Below are 12,897 nucleotides of genomic sequence, written 5' to 3' on the forward strand. Positions count from 1 at the left end.
TCATATCCTTCTGGTTCAAAATCCATTCCTTTTTTAGCATCCATCCATGTTTCTGAGGTGGCGGCTTGTCCAGGGTGTACCCCGCCTTCCGCCCAAATGCAGCTGAGATAGGCTCCGGCACCCCCCGCGACCCCAAAAGGGACAAGCGGTAGAAAATGGATGGATGGATGGCATTAAATTGCTCAAAAAAATTTTTCACATTGTTGTAGTTAGCATACAAACTTCTGCTGTTTAAATGCATAATCAACAGTTTGTTGTCTATTTTAATGTTTCCGCTTAATTGTTCGTAAAAACAATTATTCCTTGAGTGAAAGAAAACATTTGTATCTGGATCTATATCCTTATCTGATTTCGGACTATTGTAATATATGCTGCTGAAGGTTTTCAGTTCCATACAAGTAGACCTAGATTATGTCATTCTGTCATTTAAAACATTAACACAGGCTATTCTATCATACTCTTTGACTTTGTTCTTATCAAAAGCATATGCAATATTGTTTGTTCAATGAAATAATTTTTTTTACTGGTCTTCTTCAGCCATTTGGGCAAATTATATTGTTGATATTTGGTATGTACAGTGCGATAATGGAACAACCTACATCAATAAATACATAGACATAGACATAGATAAATTTTATTGATACACAAGGGAAATTGTTCCACACAGTAGCTCAGTTACAAAGGACAAACATCTTTAAATAATGACTTTAATGTGTAATTAATGACTTATAATTTAAACTAAAAACATTTGTTATTACATATCATTCAATCATTTAATATAAAATTACATTTAATTATTAAAATTTTTGATTATTGAGACTTGCACCTGGGGATAGGTTGATTGGCAACACTAAATCGGCCCTAGTGTGTGAATGTGAGTGTGAATGTTGTCTGTCTATCTGTGTTGGCCCTGTGATGAGGTGGCGACTTGTCAAGGGTGTACCCCGCCTTCCGCCCGAATGCAGCTGATCCATTCTATTATTTTGTCAAAATTATTAAGGACAAGTGGTAGAAAATGTATTATTAATCTACTTGTTCATTTACTGTTAATATCTGCGTACTTTCTCTTTTAGCATGTTCTATCTACACTTCTGTTAAAATGTAACAATCACTTGTTCTTCTGTTGTTTGATACTTTACATTAGTTTTGGATGATACCACGAATGTGGGTATCAATACGATACCAAGTCATTGCAGGATCATACATTAGTCATATTCAAAGTCCCCATGTGTCCGGGGACATATTTCCTGAGTTTATAAACATAATCTAAATTTAAAAAACGAAAGAAGATGTTGTGATGCTTAAAAATATCGACGTAATCATAGTAGTATCGACTAGATACGCTACTGTACTTGGTATCATTACAGTAGATGTTAGGTGTAGATCCACCCATGGCGTTTGATTACATTTTGACGCCGGTGAGCTATGGTGTGTCGTGAAGCATGTTTAGTTATTCCTCGTCCTGCAGGGATGATACTTGTAAGAAACATACTTTATTTGTGGCCATGGAGGCGAGGATTAGTGATTTAAAAGTACCTAAAACACTGCCGACTGGGGCTGGACTTTAGCCGCTGTCTTATAGCACCTCTTCTGGTGTTATAGCTTCACCTTTATTGTTAGTTTTTAAGCCAAAATGCGTCTGTTCTCCCCTTTCTGTCTACACACATTGTCTGTTTGTATAAGTATTCTGTGATTGTGCACTGCGGAACTTGCTCCTCTGCGGTACTTTTCAGAGGCGGTATGATTCATTAGTATCGTGGTACTATACAAATACCGGTATACCGTACAACCCCAATATATATACAAATGTTTGCACAACTATTTTACCTCTGGGTGCCATTAAATAAACCTTGACCTTGATATACATGTATATGACAATAATAACAGACACTGATATAGTAACTGCCCAATATATTTTGCATTGTACTTTAGTGGTTTAATGGCAGTTTTACTTATTTACTCTCATCAAAGCTCTGATAATCATCTTCATGGTTTTTAGGTAACATATGGTGGTTAAGGGGCGCAAATACAAGTTATAAAATAAAATAAAACTGTGACAAGTTTCATCTTAAAAACAAAAAAGTACAAATAGGTTATAATAGATCACATCAATTTAATGCCTAATGCATGTAAAACCTGTGGAAATATTGACCAGGTTACTCTCCCACTAGTTTCTCCTTATGTTTTGAAAGTCTACTGTATTTTTGCACATGTTATTTAACACTTTGTTCCGCACTTTGCTTTTGCTCACACATTTGTCTTAGTTCACAGTGTTACTTCCGCTGGGAAAATCTATTGTGCTGCTTCATTCAGCCAAGTAATCACACTTGCTAGAAGTCATTTCTTAACAAAGAGAAAGACTTGGCATACTTAGCACATTGTTTCCCCCCCTCCCCTCAGAGCTTTACAGAACGTAATTCATCAAGACCTGTGTTGACCCCGTTGTTGCATGGCTGCTGCAGTGATATAAATGCATGTGTGACTGTAGGGGAAAAAAGTGAGAAATGCTATATACAGTTCACCCTTCTCATTGAGCGAGGAGCTTGTGAACTGCAAGTAGGCTTTTTTTGGAAGAGACCCCACGTGAACCCATCACCCTGAACGATATTGTGCCGCTGTTTGGGTGTCAGTGCTTACGTAAGACATATCTCATTTACACAAGCAGCAAACAAAACTGTAGCAGCAGATGAGATCAGATAAACGAGGAGCAGCATCATCCCAGCAGCAAGCCGAGCCAGATCTTCCCAGCATGCAGACAGAGAATTGAATTAACCCCCAATTTGATTTGTCTGTCAGACATATATTTCCTCTTGGACACATTTAATGTCCCAATGGTGGAACGGTTTCGATATTGTGCAGGTGCTCCACTTTGTTTACAGGGATACTGTCGAGTGAATCAACTGGACATTGTTTAGAACAATGTGAAGCTGTTAAGAAAATACAGTGTTGTTCACAGTTAAAGAAGAACTGCACTATTTTTTTAAATTTTGATTAACTTGTAAATAAAAGTCTGCTTAAATGGAGTCAATGGGAGGTCGTCTATCCTGCCCATAAAGCCCTCTAAATAACCATTTCAAAACCATCAACAATACTACATTTACATTTCATGATCTGAATATTAACCAAGTATTAGTGATATTGTTATTATAACGCAGACACACTATTTTTAGTGGCGCCATGATCACTGATAGCTAACTAGCTTGTTCTGCTATATTTACATCAGCTGGTGAGCTGCTTATTCACCTCAGAGCTCGAGAAATGTTTATTCTAGATCATAATTATTGCTTGTCACTTTGATTGTAGAAAGATGAGGACATAATTCGACAACTTGGTCATTTTTGTCATCCAATTTAAACCCGAAAATCAATCAATCAAAGTTAATTTATATAGCCCTTAATCACAAATGCCTCAAAGGGCTTCACAAACTACAACAACATCAGCTCTGATCCCACATCCGGGCAAGAAAAAACTCACTCAATCCCCACAATTAGAGTGAAAAATGGCAAGTCAAAAGAAATAATTTTAAAAAAGTGTTTTGTTTTTTTTTCTCCAAAAGTGGGAAGAATTAGGCGGAAAATTGGAAAACATGGTGAAAGTGTACAGAAAAAATCCCAAAAGTGTTTAGCAGAAATATTTACAAAAATAAACAGTACTTAATTTCCTGGGTGACACTTAAAGTCTACTACCTTCTTTGTAAAAGTAGACAAAATCCCAAACAATTCTCCTCTTCTGCTGACAACCACTAGCTCCAACCCAACACCCCTCAATGCCAGGCAAAGGCCTCTTTTTATATTCCTGGCCCCTCCTCCAGAGCATAAAAAACACAAAATCTTCAATTAAGCAAAATCTAGTCTAAATCAACTTTTAATCTGATTCTTTCAGAATTAATGAAAACAAATAAAAATATTACAAAATGTAATTTTTGTAAATAATATTTTTATATAAATGAAAAAAAAAATAGTGACATCACTGAAATGCGCCCCACAATGACGCTTTAAAATGTGCGCGATGACGTCAGCTCAGTTTGACTCCGGCGACCGTGAAAATTACCAGGCGAGTTGAGAATACTTTTGTTTGACCACAATTGTCGGTTATAGATACTGAGGATAGGAAGAGACTTTAAATGTGCGCCCTCCATGCTCTGGCGGGTTGAATGAAAGACTCGGTCAGCGGAGTGAATGTGTGTGCGTATCTCTAGTGCAGTGTGTGTGTGTGTTTGTGTGTGTGTGTGTGTGCGCGTGTAGAAGCCACTCCGTCACACAACCCAATGGGAATAATGAGAAACCTTGGAAGGGACCGCACATGTGGAGTTACTGGACATACATTGTTTGATTTCATTTAGACACACCTCCAGGTGACTACATTCTGGCATGTTGGTCAGCTTCAGATGCATGTAAAGTTGGCTGTCATCAGCATAACAGTGAAAGCTAACACCGTATTTGAGTAAGATATCACCTAGCGGTAGCATATAAATGCTGAAGAGTGTAGGGCCAAGAACCAAACCCTGTGGAACTCTACACGTTACTTTAACATACTCCAAGGTCACATTGTTATGGAAGACGCACTGCATCCTTTCAGTAAAATAAGAGTTAAAGCTAGAAAAGGCTAAGTCTGACATACCAATAAGTGTTTTGATACATCGAAAGCAGCGCTAAGATCAAGTAGCAGTAACATGGATGACGCATCAGCATCCATAATTAGCAATAGATCATTAGTCATTTTTGCGAGAACTGTCTCAGTCGAGTGATTTGCCCTGAAACTGGACTGAAAGGGTTCACACAGATTGTTAAACACTAAGTGTTCATTTAGCTGCTGTGCAACAATTTTTTTCGAGGATTTTTGAGATAAAGTGAAGGTGGCACACCAGCCGATAGTTAACCAAGAGGTCAGGATCGAGGTTAGGTCTTTTGAGCAGAGGATGAATAGCCACTGTTTTGAATGCTAGAGGAACAACACCACAACAAATTGATAAGTTAATAATGTTTAGCACTGATGGCCCTAATATTACAAACAGCTCTTTGATAATTTTCCCAGGAAGTGGGTCAAGTAAACATGTTGTTTGTTTTGTCTCATTTACGAGTTCTTCTAATGTTATTTTTTCTAAAAATGATAGATTATTTTGGTGAGCGTTATCCGTCATTCACACATTCCCATCGGCATTAATAGAACCCAGTTGCCTGCTGCGTAAGCGCTCGCCCTCCTTGCCTGCTGAAAAGGTGTCCGTCCGGCGCCCACACGCCTCCTCATCGGCCAAGAGTGTGGCCGTTCCATGGACACTCTGCATCATTGGCAGCAACGCCCAGGACCCGGACGTGGACCTTCACGGCAGCTGAGAAGCCATCCTCGCTCTGGTCATCCTCCTCAGCGACCATGAATGTGGGCTTTTCATGGACGCCCTCCCAGCATTCAGCAGCAATGCCCAGAACCTCACGTCCGCCTCCTCGTCGGCCATGAAGTTGGTAATTCTGCAGTCGCCCGCCTCGCCAGCTGCAGCGGCGTCAATGCGTCGCCGCCCCCTGACTCTGCCTCGCTAGCTGAGAGGACACAAGGCTTGGCGACCATAGGCCATGCCCACTGTGTGTGACGACATTTCCGCTACCCCACTTTACCAGGTGGCATATTTAGGCCACGCCCCCTTTTGGGTCATAAACCATTCTCAATCCCCTGAAGCCCCCCTTAACTGGTCAAGTATCATATTACTGTGGCCTCATTGGATGGCAAAATGTTATGTAGTTAATAGGGTTCCACTGCACTCCACCTGAGCTTAAAACATCTGGAAGGAAAGGACACACACGTGCGGATGTTGTTTCTGGACTTCAGCTCGGCATTCGACACAATTATCCCGCAGCACATAATAATAATAATAATAATGGATTAGATTTATATCGCGCTTTTCTATTGTTAGATACTCAAAGCGCTCACAGAGAAGTGGGAACCCATCATTCATTCACACCTGGTGGTGGTAAGCTACATTTGTAGCCACAGCTGCCCTGGGGTAGACTGACGGAAGCGAGGCTGCCAGTTTGCGCCTACGGCCCCTCCGACCACCACCTACCATTCATTCATCATTCATTTCACCGGTGTGAGCGGCACCGGGGGCAAAGGGTGAAGTGTCCTGCCCAAGGACACAACGGAAGCGATTTTTGGATGGTAAGAGGCGGGGAGCGAACCTGCAACCCTCAGGTTTCTGGCACGGTTGCTCTACCCACTACGCCACGCCGTCCCTTGGTGAGCAAACTGGCCCCCCTTGGATTCAGCACCCCCCTATGCAACTGGCTGCTTGACTTCCTCACAGCCGCACCCCAGTCTGTGAGCGTGGGCAACAACACCTCCAGCACCGGCTCCCCCCAGGGCTGCGTCCTGTGTCTGCTGCTGTTCACACTTATGACCTATGACTGCTGAGCCAGGTCCACTACTAACCACATTATGAAGTATGCGGACAACAAAACAGTAGTGGGCCTCACCCGTGACAACAACGACATGGACTACAGGGAGGAGGTGAAACATCTGGTTGACTGGTGCAGAACCAACAACATGGTCCTGAACGTCGACAAGACCAAGGAGATCATCGTCGACTTCAGGAGGCACCATTTCAGCCACACTCCACTCCTCATCAACGGCACAGCGGTGGAGTTCGTAAGCAGCACCAAGTTCCTGGGAATGCAGATAACTGACAATATGACCTGGTCCCTACACAGCCTCTTGTAAAAATAGCTCAGCAGCGCATGCACTTTTTGCGTCTAGCTAGCCCCCTCCCCCCATTTTCACCACATTCTATAGAGGCACTATAGAGAGCCTACTGACCAACAGCATCTTTGTCTGGACTGGAGCCTGCAGTGCCTCAGACTGGAAGACTCTGCAAAAAGTGGTGAGGACAGCGGAAAAGATCATCAGGACTCCTCTTCCTCCCATCCAGGAAATCGCAAAAAAGCAGCTGCCTGACCAGGGATCAGAAAATCTGCAAAGACTCCTTCCACCCCTGCCAAGGTCTGTTTTCACTGCTGGACTCTAGAAAGAGGTTCGGCAGCCTCGGTAGCAGAACCTCTAGGTTCTGTAACAGCTTCTTCCCTCAGGCCATAAGACTCTTGAACTCATCATAATAATCCCCTCAATCCCCCCCCAAAAAACGGATTAACTCGCTGGAATATAAAGACAATTTAAAGGCCTACTGAAACCCACTACTACCGACCACGCAGTCTGATAGTTTATATATCAATGATGAAATCTTAACATTGCAACACATGCCAATACGGCCGGGTTAACTTATAAAGTGCAATTTTAAATTTCCCGCTAAACTTCCGGTTGGAAACGTCTATGTATGATGACGTATGCGCGTGACGTCATGACGGCAACGGAAGTATTCATGAGGGGTTGAAACCTAACCCAGCTACACTCGGGCGGAAGGCAGGGTATTTGCCCTGGACAAGTCGCCACCTCATCGCAGGGCCTATGCAGATAGGTGCATGTCTTTGGAGGTGGGAGGAAGCCGGAGTAACCGGGGGGAACCCACACAGTCACAGGGAGAACATGCAAACTACCCACAGAAATAATCTAACCCAGGACCTTCTCGCTGTTGCCCACTGTATATCCTGTGTTCTACATGTTAGCTTTTGAAAAATTTTGTGATTAAACATCAACAATTTTGGTTCAAGATATAAGCACTTTTACTTTTTAAGATTTCATAAAAAGCTTGGATTCTTTACGACTATCCTCTAAGTAAGATAAATTAATATTGATAATTCTAATCTACATTTTAAAAACAGCCTTGTGGTCTAGATAATGTATCGGATATGCTTTGGTGTAAACATTGCGCCTCCTAATCCCTTTTGTAACCAGTTTTTTGAGTCTATCTGCAAGATTGTTGATTGTGATGGCGTTCCCAGATTGCAAATGAAACCACACCCCATCCTCTCCAAAAGTTTCATAATTTATCTTTTGAAAATGTACCCTGTTTGAATATATATCTTGAAGTTGTCACCGCTATTTCATTTTCAGAAATGGTCAAAAATAAACTTCATGAACATTCACCCGGTCGCAAAATTAGGTACACCTGCACACCTCCTCAATCGATTGCAAAACAAAAGCTACTTTTAGCAGAACTTATGTCAGTGAGTGTCGCACTTCAGTGTTATTATGCACAAGCCAAAATTTGAAGAAAATAATGTTATCCTACTTTTTCTTGTGTTTTCTCATAGCTCACAAGCTAAGAGCTTGTGTCATCACTTCACTGCGATGACACGACGTAACCAGCTTGCAAAAACCCAGTGAACAATGGCATCCACAATGCTCTGCAAGCTCACGCCAAAATCCATGAACCTTATGATTTGATGATTCGGCATTGTTTAACACAAGTATCCTACATTGTAACACTATTTATAAGTCAGAAGTGACACAACTCAGTATAGCTTCCCTTTAAAAATCTGCACGCCTTATTTTTGTGAACCTTGAACTGACCGGGAATTGTGGGTTTTACGATAATTAATTTGGACAAGGTGGCGAATAGAGAGGAGCACATCAGTGCAATGTCACAAGAGATGTTGAAATGTGTCACCTTTGCATGCAATTTGGCCAAAGTCAAAGAAGAGCAATGATAAGGCCTGTTGATGGATGATTAGACTGCCTGTTTAGTATTGCATTCACTGCATTCTCATTGCAAGGACAAAACTCATACAGCTGGAGGTTGATTTTTCTGGCACAGCACATTTTTGCAGTTTCCAATACTAAGGCTTAGTGCCTTATATTTTATGGATATATGTTTGTATTTGACATGTATATATTTGACATGTTTTTTAATTATACTTTACATTGCCAAGTGCTGCCAACATCTATCTATCATCTATCTATATATTTGTTTTACTTAATTCTTGCTATCTTGGCCTTATTCCATATGTTTCTTATGTTGACAAGAACAAGAAAGTTTGATCATATTAGGCCTATACTGGCTCACCTGCACTGGCTTCCTGCGCATTTAAGATGTGACTTTAAGGTTTTACTACTCATGTATAAAATACTAAACGGTCTAGCTCCATCCTATCTTGCTGATTGTATTGTACCATATGTCCCGGTCAGAAATCTGCGTTCAAAGAACTCTGGCTTGTTAGTGATTCCCAGAGTTTAGTATTCTGGAATGCCCTACCGGTAACAGTTAGAGATGCTACCTCAGTAAAAGCATTTAAGTCCCATGTTAAAACGCATTTGTGTACTCTAGCTTTTAAATAGACCCCTTTTTCGACCAGTTGATCTGCTGTCTCTCTTTTCTGCTCTGCCCCCCTCTCTTGCCTGGAGAGGTTATCAGGTGAACACAGATCAGCCTCCACGGATGACGCGCTAGCAGTTCAAAGTCAAGACCAAGGATGGACCACTCCTCTGTGCATCAGCTAGTGACGTCTCTGCACTGCTGACTTGTCTCCATTCAAGATGATCCCCTGCTGGTCTCCCATTGGACTGGACTTGCACATGAAGTCGGTACCCAGGGTGACCACTCTTTATGCATCAGTCGGTGACGTCTCTGCGCCCCGACGTGTCTCCATGCAAGAGGATCCCCTGCTGACCCCACTATGGACTGGACTCTCATATTATTATCTGTATCCACTCGGCATCCCCACATCTGCGGTCCCTTCCAAGGTTTCTCGTTGTTCCCATTTGGTTGAGTTTTTTCTTGCCCTGATGTGGGATTTGAGCCGAGGATGTCGTTGTGGCTTATGCAGCCCTTTGATACATTTGTGATTAAGGGCTATATAAGTAAACTTTGATTGATTGATTGATGTTAGCTGTTTTTGCACCAAACACACCTAGACAAATTCCTTGTGTGTGTGTGAAAATACTTGGCAATAAAAACGATTCTGATTCTGATTTTGACAGGTTAAATTAATATTTGAATGTGATGAGACAACAGTTATTCACAAAGATGATACCTTTTATTGCTGATCAAATAACAACCAACACATGAGTAGACTGTTCAGGGCTTTGAAAGGAAGAGGAGGGGAAAAGGTAACAGGGAGAAATATTACCGTATTTTCAAGGCTATTGCTGGGTTGCAATCATGTGACTGAGAGGAACGTCCAGGTTCCAGGCGGTTGTCTGGAGTGCCATTAGGCTACTGTTCATATACGTGCATTATTGCAAATTTGGGGGTATATATATAAGTGTATATATACAGTATGTGTGCATGTGTGTGTATATATGCAGGTATATATATATATATATATATATATATATATATATATATATATATATATATATATATATATATATATATATATATATATATATATATATATATATACTACCGTTCAAAAGTTTGGGGTCACATTGAAATATCCTTATTTTTTAAGGAAAAGCACTGTACTTTTCAATGAAGATAACTTTAAACTGGTCTTAACTTTAAAGAAATGCACTCTGTACATTGCTAATGTGGTAAATGACTATTCTAGCTGCAAATGTCTGGGTTTTGGTGCAATATCTACATAGGTGTATAGAGGCCCATTTCCAGCAACTATCACTCCAGTGTTCTAATGGTACAATGTGTTTGCTCATTGGCTCAGAAGGCTAATTGATGATTAGAAAACCCTTGTGCAATCATGTTCACACATCTGAAAACAGTTTAGCTCGTTACAGAAGCTACAAAACTGACCTTCCTTTGAGCAGATTGAGTTTCTGGAGTATCACATTTGTGGGGTCAATTAAACGCTCAAAATGGCCAGAAAAAGAGAACTTTCATCTGAAACTCGACAGTCTATTCTTGTTCTTAGAAATGAAGGCTATTCCACAAAATTGTTTGGGTGACCCCAAACTTTTGAACTGTAGTGTATATATATATATATGTATGTATGTATATATATATACACACAAACACATGCATATATGTATATGTATATGTTTCTGCCCGCGTGAGGTATTGTCTCTCGCTGGCTTGGTGGCTGGCTGTCTCCTGCTTCTCCCATGCCTTGTCCTCTGTTGGGCGCGTCTTTCTATGGCCTGCTGCTGGCCTGCTGGGTGGCACGGTGTGCCCGGATCTGAGGGTGCCGCCGCTGGCCGGCTTGCCTGCGTAGGGGCGATGGTCCTTTATTCTCTGGGTACCGCAATTTATTTTGTAATCGTCTTTATTGGTAAATAATGATGACGCTTATGATAAGTGTCATAAGCGGGAGAGTTCACACTGAAGTTGCATCATAACACTATCTGATTGATTTGTAATACAAAACTCATAATAATAATGTCTATAATATTGCTGATAGAAAAATTACTTACTGTGATAGGCAAATTACACTACTACAATAAATCACACTACTACAGCTTTGCAGTATAGGTGTGCCACTTAAACGTAATTGATGTAGTTTAATAGCCTTAGTGTTATTTTAGAGTAGTGTTTTGGGGGCTCTGAAGACTGGACGCACTGACAGACTCATAGTCAAAAAGGTGGAGATCTATGGGTGTTTTTTATCTTCACTTTAATTGTTTTCACCATAAATGGCAGGATATTGTGATAGTCCATATCACCCATCTCTACTGACCAGGTGTTGCCTGTGGGCCTTGAATTTAAAACCTGTGGTCTAAATGCCTTATATTACCATTACAGTAATAACAGGAAATTAACAATTTTGCTTTTCAACTATTTTGATTCCTTCAGTATTTACTGTGTAATTCTAATACAGTAACAACAAGTTGTAAGCAAAAAAAATCTTGCAAGTGCAAACATTCTGGATCAAAATAATTGTGCACAGACAACATATCTTTGGGTGGACATCCAGCCCCTGGCTTAATATGATCAAACTTTCTTGTTCTTATCAAAAGTCTTGCAGCTGCATTTTGTACCAACTGTAATCTCTTTATTGCTAGACATAGGGAGACCCGAAAATAATACGTTACATTACAGTAATCGAGACGAGACGTAACGAACGCTTGAATAATGATCTCAGCCTCACTGGTGGACAAAATGGAATGAATTTTAGCAATATTACAGAGATGAAAGAAGGCTGTTTTAGTAACACTCTTAATGTGTGACTTAAACGAGAGAGTTCGGTCGAAGATAATACCGAGATTCTTTACCGAGTCGCCTTGTGTAATTGTTTGGTTGTCAAATGTTAAGGTATTATTAAATAGGTGTCGGTGTCTAGCAGGACCGATAATCAGCATTTCCGTTTTCTTAGCTTTGAGTTGCAAAAAGTTAGTGGACATCCATTGTTTAATTTCATTAAGACACGCCTCCAGCTGACTACAATCCGGCGTGTTGGTCAGCTTTAGGGGCATGTAGAGTTGGGTGTCATCAGCATAACAGTGAAAGCTAACACTGTATTTGCGTATGATGTCACCGAGCGGCAGCATGTAAATACTAAAGAGTGCAGGGCCAAGAACCGAACCCTGTGGAACTCCGCACGTTACCTTAACATACTCCGAGGTCACAAAATTATGGGAAACGCACTGCATCCTGTCAGTAAGATAGGAGTTAAACCAAGACAAGGCTAAGTCTGACATACCAATACATGTTTTGATACGTTTTTGATAGTGCCCTTTTTTTTTCTTTAATTCTGCTCACAAACACTACTAATATAGTAGAGAAAAACAAAGTTTCTCAAACAAAACAAATGTTCAAACAAACATTTTACAAAGTGATCACTGCAGACACAAGTATAGTCCCATTGTATTCCACAAGTTGATGGCAGTGATATTTTTTAGAGCCATTTCTTTTGACGCACTTTCATTTTTCCCTGACTTTATTACCTTTGTGAAGGACTTCTTACGGGACTATATGAAAGCTCTTTCCTATCTCTCTATTTGAACGATTAGAACACCCAAAAACAGAACAGCAATACCGCATTTTGTGCTTAAACTCTGCACTCACTCTCACTTGTTTTAATGCTACACTCAAGCTGCTTGACCATCATCTGAATTAAGCCG

At 40.8% G+C, this 12,897-nt stretch overlaps 1 protein-coding gene across 3 annotated transcripts in view; it reads left to right on the plus strand.

Moving 5' to 3' along the window:
- LOC133646489 (uncharacterized) overlaps positions 1–8,687 on the plus strand; it is an 80,605-nt gene extending 71,918 nt beyond the window's left edge. For all 3 annotated transcript variants that reach the window (XM_062041898.1, XM_062041899.1, XM_062041903.1), the window contains one exon: positions 8,196–8,687. In XM_062041898.1, the coding sequence (XP_061897882.1) occupies positions 8,196–8,207 (12 nt within the window). In that variant the 3' untranslated portion in view covers positions 8,208–8,687. The remainder of the gene's footprint in view (positions 1–8,195) is intronic.
- The last annotated feature ends 4,210 nt before the right edge of the window (positions 8,688–12,897 follow it).

The sequence above is a fragment of the Entelurus aequoreus genome, linkage group LG03 (assembly GCF_033978785.1).
Source record: "Entelurus aequoreus isolate RoL-2023_Sb linkage group LG03, RoL_Eaeq_v1.1, whole genome shotgun sequence".
NCBI classification, from domain to species: Eukaryota; Metazoa; Chordata; class Actinopteri; order Syngnathiformes; family Syngnathidae; genus Entelurus; species Entelurus aequoreus.